At 57.4% G+C, this 24,928-nt stretch overlaps 3 protein-coding genes across 5 annotated transcripts in view; 2 read left to right on the top strand and 1 right to left on the bottom strand.

Annotated features, from left to right (window-relative positions):
* The first annotated feature begins 5,392 nt into the window (after positions 1 to 5,392).
* On the top strand, positions 5,393 to 8,474 carry LOC106989661 (chymotrypsinogen 2). Its single transcript, XM_027076233.2, has 7 exons — positions 5,393 to 5,538; positions 6,197 to 6,300; positions 6,415 to 6,494; positions 6,836 to 6,914; positions 7,198 to 7,378; positions 7,465 to 7,598; positions 8,246 to 8,474. The coding sequence occupies exons 1-7, from the start codon at positions 5,487 to 5,489 to the stop codon at positions 8,405 to 8,407; spliced, it is 792 nt and encodes a 263-aa protein (XP_026932034.1). The 5' UTR covers positions 5,393 to 5,486; the 3' UTR covers positions 8,408 to 8,474.
* Positions 8,475 to 8,610: 136 nt separating this feature from the next.
* On the top strand, positions 8,611 to 12,920 carry LOC106989659 (chymotrypsinogen B-like). The gene is made up of 7 exons (XM_027076231.2): positions 8,611 to 8,982; positions 9,781 to 9,884; positions 9,971 to 10,050; positions 10,416 to 10,494; positions 10,924 to 11,104; positions 12,206 to 12,339; positions 12,695 to 12,920. Exons 1-7 carry the CDS (start codon positions 8,883 to 8,885, stop codon positions 12,854 to 12,856), a joined length of 840 nt encoding a protein of 279 aa, XP_026932032.2. The 5' UTR covers positions 8,611 to 8,882; the 3' UTR covers positions 12,857 to 12,920.
* An 861-nt stretch (positions 12,921 to 13,781) lies between these two features.
* Positions 13,782 to 24,928, bottom strand: part of BCAR1 (BCAR1 scaffold protein, Cas family member) — a 38,186-nt gene continuing 27,039 nt past the window's right edge. For all 3 annotated transcript variants that reach the window (XM_027076226.2, XM_027076228.2, XM_027076227.2), the window contains 5 exons: positions 21,693 to 21,854; positions 21,405 to 21,521; positions 19,123 to 20,220; positions 17,938 to 18,027; positions 13,782 to 14,772 (listed from right to left, as the gene is read on the bottom strand). In XM_027076226.2, coding sequence (XP_026932027.1) covers positions 14,260 to 14,772; positions 17,938 to 18,027; positions 19,123 to 20,220; positions 21,405 to 21,521; positions 21,693 to 21,854 — 1,980 coding nt within the window. In that variant the 3' untranslated portion in view covers positions 13,782 to 14,259. The remainder of the gene's footprint in view (positions 14,773 to 17,937; positions 18,028 to 19,122; positions 20,221 to 21,404; positions 21,522 to 21,692; positions 21,855 to 24,928) is intronic.

The following is a 24,928-nucleotide window of genomic DNA, read 5'->3' as shown; positions in this document are numbered from 1 at the left end:
TTCCATTTTTCTGATCTCAGAGGAAATACTTTCCCTGGTTGGCAGTCAGTGACGGTAGCCTAGCAAAACCTAGTCCCCCATTCTTTCAGATTTTATTGGAGATAGAGAAGACTCAGCTAAAATGCTTCCTTTCCTGACCCCCTTGCAGCTAGAGGTGGCCTGGAGAGACAGCTCTGCTAATGACTTGTAAGGAGACGCCACTGGATGGGGCTACTGGGAAGACTTTTTAAAATGGAACAGATTCTGTTGGCATTGTGTTTTTGCCCTTTTCGCTCCCTCTTCTTTTCCTGCCTGAATGCAGACGTGATGCTTGGAGGTTCAGCAGCCATATTGAAGCCACGAGGAAGATGCCTCGGGCTTTGAGTTGCCACATCGGCCTCGGACCTTCTCCCTTGAGAATTCTTGTTAAATGAGAAAATAAATGTCTACTTCGCTTAAGCTATAGTTTTTCAGGTGTCTATATTTCACAGCTGAACACAATGCCAGCACGTGCCCGGCAGTCTGAAATATGTGACAGTTCCCCCCACCTCCAAATATTAACTTAAGATGTCCTGAGCTAGAGGAGAAAGGAGTGTTCAGAGTGCATCTCTGACAACAGGCTTGAGATTCTGCCCGCAGCCATCTTCTGTTCCCTACTCTGCCATGGCTGGGGGGAAAAATGATAGGAAAACAAGGGAGTTTAAGGCAGGGCCTTTGTCTTACTGCCTCTGACCAACCTTAGACATGCACCTCCAATCCCATCTTGCTGTGGAGTCCGAGAGCAGGGAGGGCCGCCTGCAAAGACCGGGAAGCTGGACCCTGCAGAGCGCCCCGAGCCTAGCACAGCAGAGGAAGCAGCCAGAAGTCTCCCAGGGTCCCGCAAGAGTGCGGCAGTGGCTGAGAAAGAAGCCTAGCCCTGGGGAGGCCTCGGGATAGGGAAGAGAAAAGGCCAGCTGCAGCCACGAGATGCAGGTTCCTCGGCAACCAGCAGTGTGGACACCTGAGGAGAACCAGCTCCCCTCTGTACATCTGGGTTCATTGCCAGCCAAGGATGACAGTAGTTACGCTCCATGGGCTGAGATTTGGTCTCAGGCTCCTGACAAAATTAATGATCAAAACAGAAATGACGCGGGGCACCTGGGTGGCTCAGGGCAAGCAGTGTCTGACTTCAGCTCAGGGCACGAGCTCGCGGATCGTGGGTTTGAGCCTCGCATCCGGCTCTGTGCTGACAGCAAAGAGGGCCGCTTTGGATCCTGTCTCCTTCTCTCTCTGCCCCTCCCCCACTCGCACTCTCTCAAAAATAAATAAACATTAAAAAAAAATAGAAACAGGGGCACCTTGGTGGCTCAGTCGGTTAAGCATCTGACTCCGGCTTGGGTCATGATCTCACAGGTCATGGGTTCAAGCCCTGCGTCGGGCTCTGTGTGGACAGCTCCGCCTGCTTTGGGTTCTGTGTCTCCCTCTCCCTGCCCCTCCCTATCTGCACTCTGTCTCTGTCTCTGTCTCTGTCTCTCTCTCAAAAATAAGTAAACATTAAAACAAGTTTTTAAAAAGAAAAGAAACAATGTTCTCTAATAGAAAAACTTAAAACCTTACATTTTTCACACGCCTGTGTGTAGGGCTGAGAGTCACCTCAGTACGAGGAACGAAAAAGAGGGCTGGGATGGGGAAGAGGCAACGGCCCAAACTTCCAGGCGGGAGAACGGTGCATGCACTGTGGGGTGAGGGAACAAACTACTAACAGAGGCAAGAACACAAGTGAATCATAAAACCATTTGCCTGAGCGAAAGAATCCAGATGCAAAGACAGGAGGTTCCACTTATGTAAATTTCTACAACAGGCAAAACTGATCTATGGGGAAAGAAATAGTTACAGTGGTTGCTGGTTGCCTCAGGAGAGGGGTAGTTGGAAAGAGGCATGAGGGAACTTTCTGGGGTGACAGCATCAATTCACATCTTGGTTGTGGTGTCTGTTACACTATGGTGTGCACCTGCATGTATGTATATATATAAATTCATACTGCTGTTTACTTGAGATCTGTGCATTTCATCATATGTAAATTATACTTCAGCGTATCTTATTTTTAATAAAAAAGAGAGTTCGGGTTTGACTCCTTACGAGGCAGGACTTCAAGAAGGAAGTTCACCTAAGGAAACTGACATCTGAGTTCTGGCCTCGAGCAATGCCCTAGTGTTAGAGTTGGCAACCACGGGAGGACGCTTGCGTAATGCTCACCTCCCCCCACCCCGTCCACGCCGACAGGACCGGGATCCCTGGCACAACCCCCACCCGAGGCCAAATCCCAGGAGGCAGCTGGGCAGAGACTGGCTCAGGGCCCCCAGCAAAGCTCTTCCCCTCAACACAGGCTGCCTGGGAAAGAGCTGTCCCCGTCATGTTTGCTCCCAGGGCGCACATGGATCGGGTCGTCTCCTGAATACATTTCAGTGAGTTACACCTTTCCTCGGGCTTGCTTCAGCACTGCCCGCTAAACACACTAGAAGCTGCCTGCTTGCAACGAGGTAACAAGCGCAGAGTTACGACTTTCTCAGATGGCAGACAACCCGCAAACAAAGCCGTACCTTCTCCCTGGGAGTGTGCACGAGCGCGGACGGGTGCACTCCAGGGGCTTAGGAAGCAGGGTTCCAAACCCCTGGTTGGGAAGTTAGAAATATTAACGAAAAATGCAAGCCAGGAAAATATTCGTTACCGTAAACTTGATTGGCTGAACAACTTCTGGGCGCAGACACCCGTCGGCTTGTCCCGGGACGCCGACGAGAGGCTGCTGGGCAGGGGCCGGCCGTAGCCGAGGCCGAGCTGCGCCCGTGAGGAGGCGCTCTGCGCGCAGGCGCGGAGGAGCCTTGGCATCGTCAGGAAGGGAAGGGCGCAGGCAAAGGGGTCCCTCGGGTGGGTCTGGGGTCGCGGCGGGGCAGGGTGGAGGGCCCGGGCCCCGCCCCCGGCAGGACTGGGCGCAGGTGCGGGCTCGCCCTCCCCGCCTCCACCTGCAGCTGCGCGCTTTCTCAGACCTCTCAGGCCACGCGAGCGGCGCGGGCGAGCAGTCTGTTCCCAAGGCCTCAGCCACCTGCTGGCTCGGGCCGTCCTGGCCCCGCCCCCGCCACTCTGCCCCTCCCCCTCTCGGGTCCCGCTACACCCGCGGTCGCTGCCACTGCGCCTCCGGGGACGACCGCTGCGGCTCCACAGATGGAACAACTCACCGGGGGCCGCAGCATCAGGGCCAGCCGCTCCCGACAGTGCCTCCACCTGGGCCTTCCTCGGTCGCCCCCCTCGGCCTCTCAGCCCTGGCGCCCTGCCTTGTGGGCTCATCGGTGCCCTTTGGCCTCCTCCGGGCGACCACCTGCGACATTAGGCACACTTTGCTCTTTGCTCTGTGTCCAGCTCAGGCGTGGACACAGCCTCCGAGCTTTGCTTGGCGCACTCCCGCATGCTCCCGTGACTTAAATGTCCGGGTGTGGGTGAGGCCCTCCTGCCTCGGTATTAATAATGGTAAGGTTTGTGAGATCGAGCACCCCCCGAGCCCGGAGGGGGCTCTGTGCTGATGGATCCGATTCGGATCCACTGCTCCCCTCGCTCTCTGCCCCTCCCCCCCACTCACTTTCTCTCTCTTAAAAATAAATCGGCATTTAACAAAATCTTTTTAAAATGATAAGGATATGAGGCACCTGAGTGGCTCAGTCGTTAAGTATCTGACTTCAGCTCAGGTCATCGATCTCAACGGTTGGTGGGTTTGAGCTCCATATCCGGCTTTGTGCTGATGGTGCTGAGCCTGCTTCAGATTCTGTGTCTCCCTCTCTCTCTCTGCCCCTGCCGGACTTGCACTCTCACTCTCTCAATGATAAATAAACATTTAAAATTTTTTGTTTTAAATGATAACTCCTTAGCTGGTGGAATGTACATTTTACTTTTTTTTTTTTTTAACTTAAACTCTCCAACTCCTCCCCATGGAAGCTTGCTAAAGCAAGAGAAATTTGTTTTTCTTTTGTTCCAGTTGACTAGGGGCCTGGGCCTGGTAAGCGTGAGCTGTAAGGAAGAACAGGCTTGCTCAGGTAGCATGGTCTCACAGAAGGGGCCACCCCGCCCCCTGCAACCCATTTTGTGCCTTGCCTTCCCACCTGATATAGTGTGGCCATCCCTTGCTGTCATGGGACAGTCTTCTAGAATGTGGGAAGGGCACCAACAGGCAATGCAGGAAGGAGTTCAGAGGAGCAGCGAGTATGGATGATTTTGTGTTAGGCCTGGTCCTGGCTCAAGATGGGTCATGCCCTTTCATACTGTGGGATCCACACTATAAGCATCCCCATTTTACATGCTTAGAAACAAAACCAGAGGGCAGGTAACCTGCCCAAGTCTCCACAGCTGTTTGGTGCTGAAATGTGTGCCGTGGAGCACGCTACGGTCATCAATGCAATGGAAGTTAAAAACAGCCCTGAGATACCATTTTCCTTGTGTGTTTCGCGGGGCTTCGCTGTGCCTGGCAGCCTCACCTTCAGATTTCTCCTCTTCCAGTTTCCCTGGTGCTGAGAAAGGGCCCCACTGCCCACCCTGTCGGCCAAGCCAGAAACAGGCCTCCTGCCTGCCTCCCCACGCCCCCATTTCCTGCCTGACCAGCCTCTACCAGCTCTCACTGGGTCCAGTCTTGCCCCAGATGCCACATGCTCCATTCCAGGAGCCCATGGGGACTAAGTGACCCAGCCTCACGTGAACGGGCAGTGGGCGGCTTGCTCTTCTGAGCCGCACTGCACACAGGCCACGTGACCTCCCCAGCTATGGAACAGAAGGAACCTTCACTGAGACTTCTTGACCACCCCCCAAGACCAGGGTAGCATCCTCAGCCCCCTGGCCAGACGCCCCTTTGTCCTCCCTAGTTGATCACACTGCCCAGGTTTTTGTTTTGTTCTGTTTTCTTTTGTTTTGTTTTTAGGGGGGTGGGTGCAGAGGGAAGGAAAAGAGAGAATCTTAAGCAGGCTCTGTGCTGAGCACAGAGCCTGAGGCGGGGCTCAATCCCATGACCCTGGGATCGTGACCTGAGCCAAAATCAATAGTCCGATGCTCGACTGACCGAGCCACCCCAGAGCCCCAGCCCAGGGGTTTTGAATAACTAACAGACCAGATGAATTACTTATCCAAGTTTCTCCAGTCTATGAGACAATAGGCTGGGGCTCAAACCCTGCCAGGCCTGGCCCTGGCCCTCCTGAAACAGGGCCTAGAAGAGGAAGCCCAAGCTTCCTGAGCCCTTCCCTGTGGCTGTGGGTCGAGGGCCACCTTGTTTGGTCCCACCTTCGCCCTTGACCCAGACCCAAGCTCAACCATGGGCCGCAGCTGCTGCCATCCCAGGCCCTGATGCCAGGCCTGCTCTGGCACATCCTGCCTACTCGGGCACACGCCCAGGAAAGGGATTGTCACCTCAAGGTTTTCCGATAACAGCCTGGTGCACAGGGATATAATGGGGAGCTCCCAAGGCAGGGACCCTATGTCTCCTTGACCACGGCACCATGGCCTTCCTCTGGCTCCTCTCCTGCTGCGCCCTCCTGGGCACAGCCTTTGGTGAGTTCGGGGCAAGCAGAGGCCAGGAGGGATGTTTCCGCTGCCCTCCAGCCCCCGAGGCCAGAAGGGGCAGCTGGGTCCCTGCTCCCAGTTCGGCCGAGCACTGTGGTGTGACCCCAGAGGGTCTCTCTCCCGCTCTGAGCCTCACCGGCCCCATCACCACAATGGGGATGCTGGGAGGATTGGGCCAGACCAGTCAGTGTGAGGCCCCCAGGGGGAGGTGGGCCTTCCTGGGGCTGACTGAGGCCTCACACCCACTGGAAGGGCTCGGGAGGACAGGTCCGGAGGCAGCGAAAACTCTGAACAGCTAGTGGCTCCCCAACAGACTCAGATGGTGAGCAGGCAGGTGTGGGCGCCTTGGGGCCCATGAGCCTAGCACTTGACAGCTTGTGTTCACTTGGTGCTTCCTATGTGCCAGGAACACAGCAAGTTCCTGCCTTGCCTGCTCACGCTTTTCTGAATGGTAAAGCGAGGCAGCGATGGGGCTGGGTTCAAACCCACAGAGCCCAGCCTCCGGCCTGTGCTTGAGTACGGCTACCACCTCCCCGCCAGCCTGTTGGGCTTGTCTGGGCTGAAGCACAAGTCAGATTGAGTTGTCCCTGGGGGGTTCCCGGGACGCCCTTGGCCTCCATCCCTCACCTCATACCCCCACCCTCAGGCTGTGGGGTCCCCGCCATCCAACCTGTGCTGAGTGGCCTGTCCAGGATCGTCAATGGAGAGGACGCTGTCCCGGGCTCCTGGCCCTGGCAGGTGTCCCTGCAGGTGAGGGGGGATTTCTGCGCACGAGTGGGGGACACACTGGGGTATTGGCCCGGCTGGGGTCAGGCTGGGGGCTGCTGGTATCCAGCCAGCACTGACCTCTCCATCTTCCTCCAGGACAGCACCGGCTTCCACTTCTGCGGGGGCTCCCTCATCAGCGAGGACTGGGTGGTCACTGCTGCCCACTGTGGTGTCAGGTGAGGGCCCAGGGTCCCCAGGAAACCCCTTGGTGGGGGAAGACTCCCGGCGGTGAGGGCCAGACCTTTAACTCCTCGTTCCTCAGTTTCCTTATTTGGACTGTGTCGAAAACCCAAGTCCTGCTGGTCTCCCAAAGGTTACTGGGAAGGAAACACACACACAGCAGGCTCTAGGGCAGTTTGTTTCAGGGGTAATTATTGAGATTTTGAGCTCCCGTCTCTGTGATCAACAACTTTGAGCAGATGCACAAAGGTATATGCGCACACGTACGCACCCGGCACCCCCGCACGGCCCCAGCACCTCACGGCAGGAACCCCCTCCTTTCTCTGGCCCTCTCCAGAACCACCCACCGGGTCGTGGCTGGAGAGTTTGACCAGGGCTCAGATGCTGAGGACATCCAGGTGCTGAAGATTGCCAAGGTATGGTGGCTCCCAGAGGCCAGGTGGGGCAGGCCCTCCGGAGCGTGCAGCCCTGAAAACCCCCTGCTGCTCTCGACCTCCCCAGTGGTCCACCGTGAGGGGGCAGAGCAGAAAGCAGGGCGTTCAAGGTCTGCACTTCGGTCCTGGGCCCAGCCTCAGGCTCCTGGGGCCACAGAAAGGCCTGCCAAGTTGAACAGGCATTGTCCAGAGAGAAGCACTGAGGTGATTTGGGGGAGCCTGGGACCCTGGTTCAGCTCTGTGTCAGCCTCTGCCCTCCCCATAGGTTTTCAAGAACCCGAAGTTCAACATGTTCACCATCAACAATGACATTACCCTGCTGAAGCTGGCCACGCCTGCCCGCCTCTCCCAGACTGTGTCCCCTGTGTGCCTGCCCAATGCCAAGGACAGCTTTCCCGCTGGGACCCTGTGTGCAACCACGGGCTGGGGCCTGACCAAACACAACAGTGAGTGACCTCTAGCCGGGCGGGTGGGAGGTGGGGGCTGCCGAGCGGGCACCTGCAGGTGCTGACCCCCCGCCCTGCCCTTCTAGATGCCCAAACCCCTGACAGGCTGCAGCAGGCGGCCCTGCCCCTCCTGTCCAACACCGAATGCCAGAAGTTCTGGGGCAGCAAGATCACCAATCTCATGGTCTGCGCTGGGGCTAGCGGCGTTTCCTCCTGCATGGTATGGTCTACTGGACTCACCCAGCACCCCCTTCCCTCCCAGCATGGGGCGGATTCAGGCCAAAGCCCAGGCCAAGGGGCTTGGCCAGAGAGAGGGGATGGAAATAACACATAGGGCCTCTTTTGAAGGCTTGACATGCTCTTTCTGGAATTCCTGCCTGAGCAGTTGTAAAAACTGATGATCTCAACAGAGGGATGCAGAGCAAGGGCCTCTGGTCTCGAAACTGCCATATTGCAAAATTCCATTGACATCATCAATGTCTGAACAAATGCCATCCCCTGGATTAGTGCAGTGTACAACCTGGGCAGCAGAATATAGTGGCCCAGAGGGCTCTGGAAGGAATCGGGCAGCCCTCCCTCCCTCACAGTGGCTCCATAGCCAGGCCAGCACCACCCATGCTTCCTTCCTGTCAAGCAAACCAGCTTTATTGGGCCTCTATTATAGGACCCCAGCTGATGGCCCAGACGTTCAGGGGCACAGATCACAGACGGAGCTACTGAAGTTTCTTTCATAATCCCTCCAATATGCACGTGCCGGGCGTCTACTGGCCGTGAGGCCCCGGAATGGTCTCTGGAACAATGTCCAGGGGCCCCTGGCCCAGGGCACCTGGTGGCCAGATCCAAGCCCCTTTCTCTCTCCTCCTGCAGGGCGACTCTGGTGGCCCCCTGGTCTGCCAGAAGGATGGAGCCTGGACCCTGGTGGGCATCGTGTCCTGGGGCAGCAACACCTGCTCCACCTCTAGGCCCGGCGTGTACGCCCGTGTCACCGAGCTCATGCCTTGGGTACAGCAGATCCTGGAAGCCAACTGAGCCGTCAGCTCCACCGTGACCTCCCTGCTGACCTGCTCCCACAGAGTCAATAAACCAATAAAAGACACACTGATGATGGTGTCTCCTGTGTTTGGGCCTCTGAGCCCTCCTTCTCCCGAACATGGGTCTTCACTGGGTCAGGTACCAGAGGGTCCCCAGAGAGGCCCCCCTTTAGTCTTCCTCCCCAGAGAGTGGCCAGGAAGGGTGCAGGTAGATGATGTGAGATCTGGGCCCCCGCCCGGCAGGCACGGCGGCCCGGGGGGTGGGCAGGGAGCCGGCCGCGGGGGGGGGGGGGGGGTGTGAGCCCTGCTGCTGGCTGCACACACCTGTGGTCCCAGGGAACCTTCCCAGGAGCAGCCCCCCGGGGCCGACTCTTTCCCAGGCCCGGGCAGGAGCCAGGTGCTTCTGAACCCAAGGACTCACGATAAGGGAGGGATGGCGAGGCGTGTTGCAATTGGTGGGCCAGGGGAATATAATGGGGGTCCTTCGGGCAGACCCCATCCCACCTCCTGAGTGGAACACCATGGCCCTTCTCCCGGTTGTCCTTGGCTTCCTCCTCTTTGGCAGCAGTTCTGGTGAGTGCAAGGTTCCGGTGGGCCCGGCAGCCCCGGACCAAGCCTCTCCCACTCCCCGGCCCCCACCGCCAGAAGCTGGGAACCGGAGGACCAAGTCCACACACGTCTAACCGCCCGCTGGGGCCGGCCCCCCGCCCACCCCTCTCAGCCTCTCTGGGCGCCTCTCCTCGGCTCCCCACTCCTCCTCCCCCTGGAGGTCCGTCGGGCCCCTCAGACTCAACCGGACAGGCTGGACCTGCCTCGTTTTGGCCTTGTCCACCCGCTCAAAAGCCAGGGTTTGTCCGGGCTCCTCCACACCTGCCCCTGAGCCTTAGGAGCTCTGCCTCAAGAATGTCTCCCACGCCCATCCCTTTGGCCCCGCCCCCTGGTCCTCTGGAAGTGGGCAGCCTCTCGGGTCTATGCTGCCCTGAGCGGAGCAACTCTCTGACCCCAGCCTGCCCCTGCTGCAGACCCAGGGGCCCTGGGAACAACAGCGACTCCAGCAGGACATCCTGGCCCCCACGCCCCGGGACCCTGGGGTCAGCAGGGGAGGGACGCTCCTCTCAGGACACACAGTGGACACCCAGCCTTCGGGCTCTAGGCCCCACCCAACTCCAGATGCCCTCAGCCTCAAGGACCCTCCACAAGGACACCTGGGGCAGCTGCTGGCTGGGTGACAAGGGGCCGGCTGCCCTGCACTGGCCAAAGCTCTGGGTGCTAGGTTGCCACCTAGGTTCCAGAGGCCTGGAAGTGCCAGGCTCTATCCCTGGCCCCCTTGGGACACCATCCGCTGACCAGCTGCCGTGTCCCTGCCCCCAGGCTGTGGGGTCCCTGCCATCCACCCTGAGCTGAGTGGCCTGTCCCGGATCGTCAATGGAGAGGATGCGGTCCCCAGCTCCTGGCCCTGGCAGGTGTCCCTGCAGGTGAGAGGGAAGCTGAGGAGAGGTGGGTTAGACGGGGAGGGGTCAGGTGTGAGGGGGAAGACTGACTGTCTCACCTCTCTCCCCAGACTCGCTCCGGCTTCCACTTCTGCGGGGGCTCCCTCATCAGCCAGCACTGGGTCGTCACTGCTGCCCACTGCAGGGTCAGGTGAGGCCTGCGTGGGGGCAGTAGGGACGCCCTGGCTGTCGGGGAATGATGGTCACTCCTTGCCCTTTCCCACCCCTGCCCGGCCACCCACTAGGCTTCCAGGGAATGAAGCCTGGCGGGAAGGGTCTGAGACAGATGGCAGGTGGGGACAAAGCTACTGCTATCCGCCCCCCCCCCCCAGAGAAAATCCCCACCCTCATGCCCCCCACCACCTCAGGCCCCAGCCTGTTCCACGAGAGCTGGTCTAGTCCTGTGCCTCCACCTTATAGACGGGGCAACTGAGGCCCAGAGGTCCCCGTGGGAGTGAGGGGCCCAGAAAGGGCTTCCCTCACCTGGGTACCCTCTGCTGCCTCCTCTCTCTCCAGGAAGAGCCACCGTGTGGTGGCTGGGGTGTCTGATCACGGCTCTGACGAGGAGGCTGTCCAGGTGTTGAGGATCACTGAGGTACCGCCAGGCAGGCCGGCTGAGGAGGGTGGGGCGGTAAGGCCATGGCAGGGCTGCCCCTGGGCGCCAGGGATGGGTGAGGACCGTGGCGGGCAGGGTGTGTGGGCAAAGAGGACCCCAGCCAGTCGGCTCAGTCCTCACCCACCAAAGCCTTCTTCCCTTCTTTCCCAAGTAAGAAGACTCCTATTCAAACACTGAAGTTTGGCTCATTGTAGAAAAGCACAAAAATAGAAAAAACTAAATATCACCAACGTGTCAAGGGCCATTTTCCCACCAGTTTCCAGAGATTTTGTCCGTGCGGCCCCATCTGTGTTCGCTCTCAACAAGGGCCCCTTGGCACTGAGCCCTCTCCTGGCCTGAGGTCCCTCCCATCCATGAGATCGGCCATCCTCCCGTGAGGACTGCCCAGCCCCCATGGCGTCTCCACAGGTGTTTGAATACCCACTGTGGGACCAGGTTTCGGGCCGCAACGACATCGCCCTGCTGAAGCTGGCCACACCGGCCCTCCTCTCAACAACCGCGTCCCCCGTCTGCCTGCCCAGTGCCAACACCAGCTTCCCTGCCGGCTCCCTCTGCGCCACCACCGGCTGGGGCAAGACCCGGTATAACTGTGAGTGTCCTTGCAGGGGCTTTTCAGAAGGGAGACTCATTCGGCTTTTATGGTCTAAATTCCAAGCACACAAATTCCAAGTCGTATATCTTTCATTTTTTCTTTTTAAACATTTTTAAAAATGTTTATTTTTGAGACAGAGGGTGAGTGGGGGAGGGGCAGAGAGCGAGGGAGACACAGAATCCTTAGCAGGCCCAGGCTCTGAGCGGTCAGCACAGAGCCCGATGTGGGGCTCAAACCCATGAACCGTGAGATCATGACCTGAGCCGAAGTCGGATGCTTAACTGACTGAGCCCTTCAGGCCCTCCTTTCCGTTTCTTTACTTAAAACCCTCTTAATGAAAGAATGAAAGAATAAAGATGAGCTTAAATACTGCACACTTGAAGACGAAGTTGCTGAAGAAACGCCCAAGTACCAGCAGGTGGCACTCTCACTACGTTGCAACGAGGTCCCCACGGTCGGGTTTCCAGCCTGGACTCCTCTCCAGACTTGAGGCGGGCGCTTGTGTCAAGCTCGCCGTGAAGTCTGGGCCGGGAGTCAGATGTCCGGGTGTGGTTCGGGGCCCTGAGAGTCCGGCTGGGTCTCCCCTCCCCCGGCTGCTCCCTCCGCTGACGATCTTCCTCCGGGGCCCCGGGTGCTCCTGCCCAGGCCCCGGCTCACCCTCTGGTCCTTGACCGGGAAGGAGGCGGCCAGGAAAGGGCAGCAGGAGGACGGTGCTCCCCCATCTGCCACCCAGAGCGGCGGGTCCCCAGCAGGGGCCCCGTGAAAAGGACGTCAGCCCCCTTCCCCGGAGGGGAGGCAGTGCCCCCCGCCCACCACACGGGCTGCCAGGGCACGGCTCGCGTGAACGAACAGCTGTGCTGGAAGCCATGTCACCACTGCCTGGTGTGGAATCGGAGAGGAAGGGGTCCCGCAGGGACTGTTAGGTCTGAGGGAAGGTGGGGAGCTCCGTTTCTGAGGTCATGGTGATGGGGAAGGACTGGGAGCAGGCAGGGGGGAGGCAGGGTCTCCTCCACCCCGGGGTGGGCCGGCTGGGTGAGGGCTCCTGACCTCCGCTCCCCCCCCCCCCCGCCCCCGCCCCCGCCCCCTGTGTCCCTCCAGCCAACAAGACCCCCGACAAGCTGCAGCAGGCGGCCCTGCCCCTCCTGTCCAACGCCGACTGCACGAAGTTCTGGGGCAGCAAGATCACGGACGTGATGATCTGCGCCGGGGCCAGCGGCGTCTCGTCCTGCATGGTAAGGCCTGGCCCCGCCCCTGCCCCCCGCCGGCCCCGCCCCCGCCCCGCCCCCGCGCGGGCCAGGGGGCTGCTCCCTTCTGCCGCGTCCGCTCCACCCCTCTGGGCGGCAGTGGCGCGGGGGGCCCCCACGCCAGCCAGCCGGGGGAGAGTGTCAGCCACGTGCCCCAGGCCCTCAAGGAGTAGGCGACAGAGCTGGGCCTGCCACGTGGCCCAGATCGGAGAGCCTCCTGCCCAGTCTCTGCCCCCACACTTGTCATTTGTCTGCACAGAACCTGCGCGGGGGCACGTCAGGGCACACCGGGGCCCCGGCACCCCGCTTCAGGCTTGTAAACAGGTCCTTTCTCCTCCTGCAGGGCGACTCTGGCGGCCCCCTGGTCTGCCAGAAGGACGGAGCCTGGACCCTGGTGGGCATCGTGTCCTGGGGCAGCGACTGGTGTAACCCATTCTCACCGGGGGTGTACACCCGTGTCACCAAGTTTATTTCCTGGGTTCTCGGGGTTCTGGAGGCCAATTGAACCCCTGCCCCAACCCCCCCCCCGCCCCCACTTCCGCAAAACCCAAATAAAACCCTAGAGCAACTGCGTGCCTCTTCACTTCTGTGTCCTCGCCAGGGTGCTGAGCGGTGGAAGGCTGGCTGTCTTCACTGGGGTCCCCTCTGTGGAGTCCAAGAGGGCTGACAGACCCTACCCTTTCTTCACAGAGATGGGGAGACTGAGGCCCAAGTTCACATGCAGAACAGTCAGAGCTAGGAGCAGCACTCCCTGAATCCAAGGGCTCTTGCCTCACCTGGGGTGCCAGACATACTCGGAAAGGCTGGGGAGGCCACACGTGGACCCAGGACAAGGGCCCTCTGGGCCCCCACACCCCAACTTGGAGGCCAAGTCTATGTGTATTTCAAAATAGACACTTGGGAAGGAGTTCCACAAGCTGATATTATGAGCTTCTAAGAGCAAAGTTCTAGGTGAGGTCTGTGAAAACGAGTTTATGTGGAATCCCCCAGCGGTGCCCTCGACCAATCCTGTGCCACAGTAAAGCCCACCTCGCTCCCGGAGCCACCTTGGACCCCACGCTGGCCCTCGCTCTGGCCGGGGGCCGTGGGACCTCACCGCGGGCTCCACACTCACCGAGCCTCTCCAGCCTCCAGCGCTGGTGTCACAGAGCTTCTCTCCAGCAGCCCCAGCTCCCCAGGTCTCAGGGCCATTGGCACACCTGCCCCCACCTTGCAGAAGACCCCTGGCCTCACGCCACTAGCCCAGCCCTGTTTCCCAGGGCCTTGGTTTCCTCTTGAAGGGACCCACTTTTTCTTTATCCTCCCGAGAGAACTGCCCATGGCATCACCACAAATCCGCTCGATCGGCTGCTCCTCCCCTGCGGCATCTGAGATCAAGGACACACCTGCGCACACCCAGGGGCCCTCCTGCCTCTCACACCAGAGGCCGCTTTTCATTTTTAAACTTTTATTTAAATGTAGACTATTAGTCAAATGATTGGAAAATCAATAATGAAAAATAGTGTTTGGGTTCTTCTCCTGGTTACAGTGGCGCTTGCACTGTCGGGGGAACATGGCACTCCTGTGGGTCGAGGGTCAGCTCAAGGGAGCTCAAGGGAGCTCAAGGGGTCGTCTGAGGCCATGTGGGTGGGGGGGCCTGTGCGGCTGGCCTGGCCCCCAGGGTACTCAGGGAAGACCACCAGCTCCCTCCTCAGGCTCGGCTCCCGGGGGGTCCAGCTCTGCTTGGGCTCCTCCGAGGAGGCCCCGTCCCATATCCTGCCCCATCATAAATATGTACAAACCCCTGGACAGTCTGGGGCACCAGGCCCAGGCAGAGCTGGGGTGCCTGTCCCCACGCCTGCAGCATGGCGACTCTCTCAGGGCGGGTGCCGCCCTCCTCCCGACCCCCACCTCTCTGGTCCCGTGCTCTCAGGCGGCGGCCAGCTGGCCCAAGACCCGGCGGAACTGCTGGGTGCTGTGCCCCAGCTCCTTGACCCTGTCCACCATGTCCTGGGCGGCGGCGGGCGACGGGTACTGCAGGGCGGCAGCCTTGGTGGTGGCGACGATGCCACGCAGGAGGTCACACAGCAGGTTGCTGTAGTGGGTCACCTGGCTGCGCACGTCGGCCGCCTTGGCCTGCCGTGACAGCGTGTCCCCGATGAACACCAGCTTGTGGGCGCTGAGGATGACGAACTTGCTGTGCGCCACGAAAATCTTGGGCGGCTGGTTGGTGGCCACGGCGGTGAAGAAGGCGTCCACGGCGTTGGTCAGGGTGGTCAGGTTCGCCTCGCACTGCTCCAGGTAAAAGAGCAGCAGCTGCCGGTCCGAGGGCCCCAGGCCGCCCGGCCGCCCTGGGGCCAGGGGCTGGGCCGCCGTCCAGTTGGCCAGGTCGTGGTCGATGGGCCGCGACACCTCCTGCTCCAGTCGCTCAAACTGCTTCAGCTGGGGCAGAGGGAGAGCAGAGTGAGCATCGCAGCCACACGCACAAAGGAAACCCGCTATCTCTGCGCTACAGGCCGCGCACGGGTCCCCTCCAAGGAGCTTCTGCCCATCTCAGAAAGGTAGGATTCCATTTACAGAACAGTTTTGAAATGACAAAAGGATAGAAACGGAGAACAAATGAGCAGTTGTAGCGTTTCGGGACGCCAGTCTGTTGGTGTGGGTGCTGTTCCCTGCTGCCTTAGGACACAATCCTTGGGGGACACTGGGTGAAGGGCACACAGGACTGTTCTGTACTCTCTCTGCAACCTCCTACGAATCTATGCGTACTTCAAAATGAGTTAAAAACACACACACACACACTCACACACATTTTTGTCCTTAACATATACGTTGTAAAAAGATTCAAATACATTAAGCAGAAAAAAAAAAGGTGTCACCTGGAAACCCACGCACCCAGAAATAACCTCTGATAAAGTACAATTCTGGTAAATTATCTTTCTGTGACACGGGGCTCGATCCCATAACCCTGAGATCATGACCTGAGTCAAGATCAAGAGTTGGACGCTTAACCAACTGAGCCAACCAGATGCCCCTATAAATTATTTTTTACAATCAAACATTAACGTATTTACAGATGATATGATATAATGTCTCCAAAATAAATTGGGGGGAAGGGGTGCTAGATAACCAGGTTAGCTATTGTGCTGAGGGATTGGGGCTGGGTGAATGGTATCGGCACTGTCTTCTTTAATTTTATAAATATATTCAATTTCCTACAATAAAAACTTTAAACAAAAAAAGAAAGCGCTGGCTGGCTTAGCTGGTAGGACATGCGACTCTTGATCTCGGGGTTATAAGTTCGAGCCCCACATTGGATGTATAGATTACTTTAAAAAAAAAAAAAAGAAAAGAAAAAAGGTAGGTCATGGTATGTGTAAAACTTCAGAAAACAAAATTCACATAAAAAACTGGTGACTATTTTTCAAGATGTTTTCCTTTACACATGAATATTCCTATTTCCTTTTTATTTTTTTATTTTTATTTCCTATTTCCTTTTTAATTAGTAGACTGGAAACACAGTACATGTGACTCAAGAACATGGGGTTTATGGGCACCAACTCACTATGCAATCGAAAATGTGCAAGTAACTTCTGATTTCTCAAAAACTTAACTACTCACTAATAGCCTACTGCTGACTGGAAGCATTACCAAGAACAAAACTAGTTGATTAACATGTATTTTGCAAGTTACATGTATTATATACTGTATTCTTACAATAATAATTTTTTCAGTATTTCTAGGCTATGTGGTTCATCTGCAAGTTTTTTCAAATTGTTTTAAGTCTCCAAAATACTTTTCCAATATGTTTATTGAAATAAATCCAGGTGTAAGTGGATCCATGCAGTTCAAACCCGTGTTGTGCAAGACTCAACTGAAAACATAGTATTTTATATTCTACTGTTAGCACCTAACAGTAGGTCACATGCTTCGTGTCAGTCATGACAGGAGGAGGGAAAGGGAAACTTCTACAATGGGCAGCCCCTGCCTTGGGAGTTATCAGCGTGGACTGACGTGTCCTTACCAGCGCTGGTTCTGCCCAGGGGACTAAGCGGCTGTGACCAGCTGTGCACAGATTCAGGGAAAGACAAGTTCTATTTTATCCAAGATTTCAAGGCTTAATTGGCTAAACCACCCTGGAACCGCCCTGTCCGAATATCTGAAACACTCAGACTTTCCTCCTCAGGCAGCAACCTGGTGAAACTCACCACTCGGCTCTCATATCCAGCAAGAAGCACACTCATTTTTAGTTTGAACTCTGCAGGGTCTTTCCTGTTTTCTGACAATTCTTAATAGCTACATACTGTTCTACTGTATGAATGTTTATATTTTATTTAATCAACCAGTATTCCAATATTAGATATTTGGGGTGGGGGTTTCTAGATCTTTCACTGATGTGGAAACAGAGCAATCAACACCCTTGTCCATACATTTTACCTGCCATATTATACTTGTGCTTTATGCTCTGGCCTAAGAGCTCTAGACCTTTAGAGTTTTTCATCTATACTCCTATCTCTTATTCTAGCTTCTAGTAATTTCTCTAAGTGATCAAGCAGTTACATGAAGAGATTTATATTCAGCTCAGCACCGTTTACAGAAGTAATAACTGACATGTCCACCAACAAGGGACTGGATAAATAAATGCTGGAAGGGTCCAGAGAAAGATAAAGTACATGTTCATTTCTCTGATCAGTGGAGATTCCGTATATTATTAGGCAGACAGACAGATGATGGATGGACAGAGAGATACCTAATAATTACCCTTGGTTCCTTTACTGAGTACATTATATGGGCCAGGCACTTCCTAAGAATTATACATTCTTTACTCACTCCTTACAATTACCTTGAGATGGATATAACTATGATCCCCACTTCACAGCTGGGCAAACTGTGGCTTTGTGGGTCTCAGGATGGAGCCGGCTCTCACCTACACCATCCTTCCCCCTGACCGGTGGAGGGTGGGGGGTGGGGGGTGGGGGAATGGGTGGGAGGTGGAGGGGTGGAGCGAGGACAACTTTATGGGTGATGTTTCTGTGCTTATTTTGTGCTAGTCTATGTTTCAGTTTTTTATTATTTTCATAATCAGATAAAACTTCCTTATTTCTTTAAAAAAAAAATCCCTTTCCCACCCTCAGGAAATGATCCAAAGTATGAAGAAAATTCTATGTCTTCAGATAAGCACAGTAGTATCATTATACTCAGGGAAACTGGGTACAACGTAAACAGTCAACAATAATAGATATTATGAGGCCTTTAAAAACAATTTATAAGGAAGGTTTGATGCCATGGAAAAACCTTGGGATAAAAGCAGATCTAACTATTCACAAAGTATCATCTCAAACACATGGACAGAGGTCACCCCAGGGGCAGGAGCAGGGCTTAAAACCAGCCCCAGTGCACCACCAGTACCTCTGGGGCTTTTTCCCTGTCTTACACTTTTGTGTATGTGCTCCCTAAAAGGTTTACCATGATTACTCTCACAATAAGTCACACACAAATCCAACAAACACACGGGGAGACAGCCACACAGTTGAGCGGGGCCTGGCTGGCTCACTGGCCCACGAGCAGCCCAAGCAGAGAGAAGCTGGCCAGCCTGGGGATCCTCACCTGCTGCAGCTCTAGCTGGCCCTTCCCCTGCCGCATGATGTTGCCTTTTTCCAGCAGTTCCTTCTGGGTCTTTTCAAACTCTTCCTTCCCCTGGAGACAAGACACAAGGACCGGGCTGAGCCACAAGCCCCCACAGGTCTGGCGAGGCACAGGGCAGGGAAGCCAGCCACCAGGTGGCGCTGCGAGCCAGGCCCAGGCTCACACTGCAGCCATCAGACTCAGAGTGGGGACAGTTTCCCAGGAGGCAGCTCTTGCGGCCTCTCTCACCTCCTCTAGCCCAGAAAAGGGCTGGGTACACTGCGTGTGGCCAGGTCATCCTCCCTGCCCCCGCTTCCACACCAGGAATCACATTCAAACCCCTCCCCTTGGCATACGGGGCCTGTTCATCCATCCCTGACCACCTGGCCTCTCAACCTGGCACCTGCTGCCTCTCAACCTGGAATGCTCCTTACCAGGGCACTCAGCTGGCACCCAGGTCTCTGCTCAGAGGCCTATCCCTACCCCATCTTCCCATCTTCTTGTTTTACTTATTACCCCACACCCACAACTATCTCTGCCTTTGCTTATACTTCAGAATCCATCTCTTGAGACAGAACAGAGGCACTTCCTGCCCTGGTCACTGGAGAAGCCCAGCCCTGGCTGGTACTGCAGGACCCCTGATGACACGGCCAGGTCGATCTAAAGGGCAATAGGTAGGTAGAGGAATGGGTATGGAGCAGGGGGCATATAGCCTAGAAGGTCAAAGAGAGTGGGCACAAAGATGCCTCGTTGGCTCAGTCAGTTGAGTGTCCCACTCTTCATTTCAGCTCAGGTCATGATCCAGGGTTGTGAGATCAAGCCCCACGTCAGGCTCCACACTGAGTATGGAGCCTGCTTGGGATTCCCTCTGTCTCTCTGTCTCTCTCTCCCTCTGTCTCTCTCTCCCTCTGCCCCTCTCTCCTGCTTACACAAGCCGTCTCTAAAATAAAAAATAAAAAAATTTTAACAATAAAAATGAAAAAAAGAGAGTGGGCAAAGGGACTCACTGAGCCTACTGGGGCCCAAATTCTCTTTTGGCCACAAAAGCCCTCCGTGTGGAGGGGATTAAGGTCCCCGTAACAGGGGTGGCAAAACTAGGCCCCGGAGGAGGCCAGAAGGCTTCCCCCAGGGAATCCTCTGGGGACGCTGGGCAAGGCGGGCACCTACCTGTAGATGGACGTAGTCATAATCCTCCATCCAGCCCCCCTCACTGTTCTCATACTGCCCATCTGGCGAGTCCTGGGAGGTGAACTTAGGAGGTGAGGGCAGGGGCCGGGACTGGATGCTGCTGGCCTTGTCGATGGGGTTGGGGTGCAGGGAGCCGCCCCCCTCAGGCCCCGGGACAGGGGCCTTGGTCCGTCTGAAGAGCAGCGAGGCATTGCCATGCAGGAAGGAGGCCAGCTGCTTGGCGTCCTCGGGCACAGCCCGTGAGCAGGCCACCAGGCGGTCCAGGTCTTCGGGAGCGGCCCCCGGGCCTCCCCGGCCACCGTCAAGGGCCTGACCGTGGGCCACCAGCGTCTGGTACACATCCTCCATTTTCTGCAGCTGCCGGCCAAGCTTAGCGTGCAGCGTGCGGTCAGAAGTGTGGGCAGCATTGCCTATGGCACCGCGGGCAAACTCCAGCAGCTCATGGACAGCCCCCTGGGCGGCGGCCACGGCGGCCCGCAGGTCCTGCACCGCCGGCTCCTGAGGCTCGGAGGCACCACGCCAGCCTCCACACGCGGGGATGCCGCCCGCCAGGTCCAGGAGGTGCGCCACGCTGGCACTCACGCCCTGCTGCAGCCGTACCAGGGCCTCCACAGCCGCCTCCAGCTCCAGGGGCTCACGACCCGGCACCACAGCCTCCAGGGAGGAGGCCGACTGGCTGCTGCGTGTGCTGCCCGTACTGGAGGCCGACAGGCGCTTGCCATCAGCAGGGGCCTCCCGCTCCGCCGGGGGCGGCACCGCGTACACGGTGTCATCAGCCGCGCCGCCATCGGACGCCTCTGGAGGAAGAAGCCGCTCACGGGGCACATCATAGAGGGTGCCGGGACCGGGCCGTCGCAAGCCAGGGGGTACGTCATAGAGGTCAGGAGCGGGGGGCGGCACGTCATACACATCCTCAGCCGGCAGCGAGTCCGGAGGGGGTGCGGCGAGGACCAGCGGGTGGCGGGTTGGGTCAAAGGGCTTGGCCTTGGCAAAGGCGGGGGGCACGTCATAGGTCTCCTCACGCAGCAGTGGGCCGTCAGGCACATCCTTGCTCACTGACGGAGGAACGTCATACACCTGGGGGCACAGGAGCGGTCAAGGGTGCCCGCCCAACCCCTCCGGGAGCTGAGGATCAGCACCCAGTCACACATCCAGACACAGCACAGGTGCGCACGCGTGTCACGGTTCTTGTCCACACAGGTTGTGGCTAAGAGCCCAATTGTGGAGCCAGACCTGAGCTCAAAATCCTGGCTCCACTGCTTACTAGCTGCGGGATGTAAGGCAGGTGACTCAATTTCCCTGTGCCTATCTGTTCAGCCAGAAGATGGGAGAACTCTTTCAAAGGTTTGTTGTGAGGATTACATGAGTTAATTCACTGTGTAAGTATAAATACTTGGTGAGAGAACAGCGGTCATACCACCACCACCACCATCACGGCCACCATGACCGTCACCATCATCACCACCACAACCGCTGCATCACATCACCGCCACCACCTCACCCCATCGTCATCATCACCCTCACCATCATCGCCACCATCGTCTTCATCATCACTACCACCACCACCACCATTTACGTATTCTCGACTCTGTGGCAGAAGCTAGGAAGATTTGTGTTATGTTTAGGATGACAACACCTTGGTTTGCCCAGGACGGTCCTGGTTTATGCCCAATGCCCCTCATAATTACTAGTCCCCCTTTCACTCTTAGAAGTGTCTTGCTTTGGGGCGCCTGGGTGGCTCAGTCGGTTGAGCGTCCGACTTCGGCTCAGGTCATGATCTCACAGGTCATGATCTCACAGCTCGCGAGTTCGAGCCCCGCGCAGGGTTCTGCACTGACAGCTGAGAGCCTGGAGCCTACTTCAGATTCTGTGTCTCCCTCTCTCTCTACTCCTAACCCACTCGCATTCTGTCTCTGTCTCTCTCAAAAATAAATAAACGTTTAAAAAAAAGAAAAGTGTCTTGCTTTGAATTAATAAATTCTGTGGTCACCTTTCTAATATCCTGTGTGATCCTCTCAAGAACCTGCTAAAGAAGACCTTACAAGTGGTCCTCTTGCCGACAAGTAAGCTGAAGCTCAAAGGAGCACTCAGTTTCTACTTCCGTCACAGAGCAAGGGACAGAGCTGGCGCCTGTTATCACGTTTCTTGTTGCCTCTATCCCTGCAAACATGGGTCCCCACCCCACAGCACAGGCACACCCAAAACTCTTTATAGAGATCAGGCCTCAGCCCGTGAGGCCCCAGGATTCCCTGACTACTCACAGCATGGTGGTTGGACAACGGCAGGCCCTTCTCCACACTGGGGGGCACATCATATACATCCAGCGATGGATCCCGGCCATTAGGACCCTTGACAGCCATGGGGGGCGTGTCATATACCTGAGACAGAAAAGTGCAGTGATATGGGTACTAGGGCCACCTGAGGGGATGGGAAGAGCAGAAACCACACAGCTCCTCCCCTGGGGCCACCCCGGCCAAGGCAGAGAAAGCACGGCTCCCTGAGTGGGGCTGGGCTGAGGCCCTCACCCCGACCCCTACCCCAATACCTACCTCCTGGCCATACTGGCTGGGAAGCAGCCCCCGAACAGGGGGCACGTCGTAGATGTCCTGGGGCCCCGGGGCTAGCAGGTGGCGTGGGATGTCATACTCGTCCTGCTCTGGCTGGGAGGCCTCGAACACATAGCCCTGTCCCACACGGGTGGGTACCACCACCTGGGGGCAGATAGCCAACCGTCACCACCCTGTCACCTCCAGCCTAGAAACCAGCCTCCGGGACCCATCCTCTGGTCTTTGGGGAGACTCTACACCCCCATGAGGTGGGTGAGGTACACAGGGAGGGTGCGGGGGTTTCCAAAGGTGGGCTGGGAGGCCAGTCAGAGGCAAGGTTTTCTCATTCCTTTTACCTTTACCCTTTCTTCAAAGCACAAAGTGTTTGGGGAGCACTAGAACCCCCAGGGTTTATTTAGAGTCATCTGGTTCTGGCCAGGAAATGTCAAGTAGTCTCTACAGGTGGATGACCTGGAAGGTTCCAGAGGAGCATACAAGTGGGCTTGACTGGGATGTCCCTGCCTCACAACACCTCCTAGCTGCACCCTCCTCAGAAAGGCTTCCAGTAAGGGGCTCTCTCGACTGCAGGACCAGCTTCTTGGCTCCAGGATGAAGAGAGGATAGTGCCAGGCTGTGCCCTCCTCACGCTGGGCCCAGAGGTGGCCTGCAGGAGGTCCCAATAATTGGCGCCTGGGGCTCCCAGAAGGTGGTGGCCTGGAGAGCAGCAAGTGGTGCCCCTGTCATCCTCATCAACCGAGCATATGCTGGGGAGATTCCTGAGGGCTGGGCCACCAAAGACTCCCAGACCATCAGGGCCAGTTCTGGGGCTATTCTGCAAAGTTGGGTGTGGGTGTGAGGGAGTGGCCAAGACTACAGCCAAGACCCCCGCGCTCCAATACACCACGCCCACAGGGCCGCCAAGGCCACCACTAACCCGAAAAGGAGAAGACCTTAATTAGGGGTCGTTGGCCCACAGAAGGGGCCAACACGTTCCCCTCTCTGGTGCCCTTCCCTGGCCTGGCGTCCAGGACAGCAAACTGCTGAGAGCCCTTCACACCAGCCTCTTTCCCGGCAAGCACCCCGGCCATGCAGGCTGCAGGCGGCCCAGTGGGAGGGGCTGGCAGGATGGAACCCAGCTCAGGGCACGCCTCCCCCACAAGGCTCCCAGCTCAGCACTCTGGGACAGAAAGGCCTTTTGTTCCCTAATCAAAGGGGACGTCTGGAACAGAGTTGACTCAGGCCCTCCCCACACACATCCCTGGAGGGGAAGCAGGGCTGGCCCTCAGGCTCAATACCCCCCCAGAACCCTGCAGACCATGCCTGGCCCCCAGTGCCCATGGCACTGACAGCCAGCTGTACACGCCCGTGTATCCTGGAGGGTGCAGGCTTCACACGCAAGCGCTAGGTACTCCAGGAGCAGCAGAATACCCAAACCCCGGAGCGTGGGCACCGCGTGGGCACCGGCACTTTTCTCATCAGCCTGGGGCTTGGCAGAGCCTCCTGCTGATGCATCCTTCTGGCCCCCTCCCCAGCAGCACAGCCTCTCTGTGGAAGCGTCTCCACGGGGGTATTCCCCACCCACCCCACCCCACCCCACCCCACCCCACCCCACCCCCAGCGTGTCTGGGAGTAGAGCTGGCGGCCCTCCCCAGACTCATCTCCCTCCTTGAGCCCCAGACTTGAGTCTCCTCCAGAGCTATTTTTAGACGCTAGAACCTGCCAACAACAGGGCAGGCGGGGCTGGCGGGGGCTGGCGGGACGTGGCAGGTTGGCAGGGCCTCGAGGCAAGGCCCAAAGCGTCTCCAGGCCCTGCTGACTCCAGAAGGCAGATGGGGACCCCGCTCACTCCCACCGCAAGCCCCTACGGTGCCTCCTGAATGTAGAGAGAGCAGGGAGGGCAGGCGGAAGGGCTCTGGGGCTGGACCCCAGGCCCAGGCTATCGGCAGCTTGCCACTCCTGCAGCTGAGCTGGTGACAGTAAGCAGCTGTCCTGGCCAGCAAATGTTCTCTGCTAGAAAAAAACTGTAAGGCAGCCACTAGTGGGGAAAAGCTTGTTAGGGAAACCTACTCTCCAGAGAGCTGCTGAGCCTGCTAATCACAGTCTGCCCTGCTCTGCACCTGAGGCCCCATTAGCAGGACCCTGAGGCCGCCGGGGGTGGGTGACACAGCCAGAGCCCGGGAGGAGACGCAGAACCCCAGACCCAAGACCCACGTGCTCTTGCGCATGCACACGCCAGCAGTGCAGGAGGCCAACACAGACGCAGAGAAAACACGCACAGTACCCACAAAGACAGACCACAGAGCTAGGCAGGGCAGCCCCGTCAGGGTATCTGCAGAGAGGGGGGAGACGTGGAGCCAAAGAAGGCCCCGGAGATCCAATGGGAAAGGCCACCACCACCTGCCGCATTCTGCTCGGGGCCCCAGTCGCTCTCCAGGCAGCTTGGCTGCTGGTCTCCCCCTTTTGCAAAGTGGATGTCACCCCACGTGACCCAGACCGGCTCCTGCTCTGGCACGCCCCTTCCTGTCTGAGCCCTAGATTCCTTCTCTGGAGCAGGAGTGCTGTGGGACCTAGCAGGTCCCTCACTGAGAGTGAGGGACATGCTGGGTGCAGGTCCCCTTCCAAGCTCCTGGGCTCCCCAGGAGGAATGGTTCTGAGTTCAACTCCATTTGCCCCCATGCCTGACCCAGCGCCACAGCTGTCCCCTTAGCACAGCTGCAGATCCTGACCCAAAGGTGTTCCCCCAAAAGTGACCTCACAAAAACACCTCCCTCTCTGCGGGCCCCACCTGCTCCTGCCCTTGGCATCCACGTCCCAGCCCAGAGGATGTTCATGTTGTGCCGTGGCCCCAACTTCTCTCCCCAGCCACACAGGCCACTCTGGCCGAGGGTCCGGACATCTGACCCTTCTTCCTCTTGTGTCTCCTGGCCACTGTTCTCATCGCTCACCTTGTAGCTTCCTGGATACCAAGGCCCCCCCGCCCACTCTACCCGGTCCTGGCAGGTTACCTCCTCACCCTACCTGACCTCTACCCCTGAACCAGAAGCCTCAGTTTCCCAAACTTCTGAGGGGGAGCACAAGACTAATGAAAGCAGAACCATGAAATGTGGGCAAAGAAGCGCGCACCAAGACGTTTATCGCCTCATTTTAAGAGAGACACGTGCAATCTGAAACTGCCTGGAATCCATCCCTGGGGAGGGGGTGACGCAGCAAAATCTGGTGTGGCGATCACAATCACTTCA

Source organism: Acinonyx jubatus, chromosome E2 (genome assembly GCF_027475565.1).
Source record: "Acinonyx jubatus isolate Ajub_Pintada_27869175 chromosome E2, VMU_Ajub_asm_v1.0, whole genome shotgun sequence".
NCBI lineage: Eukaryota > Metazoa > Chordata > Mammalia > Carnivora > Felidae > Acinonyx > Acinonyx jubatus.
Note: the sequence above shows the minus strand (reverse complement) of the source record. Positions and strands in the feature narration are given on the sequence as shown.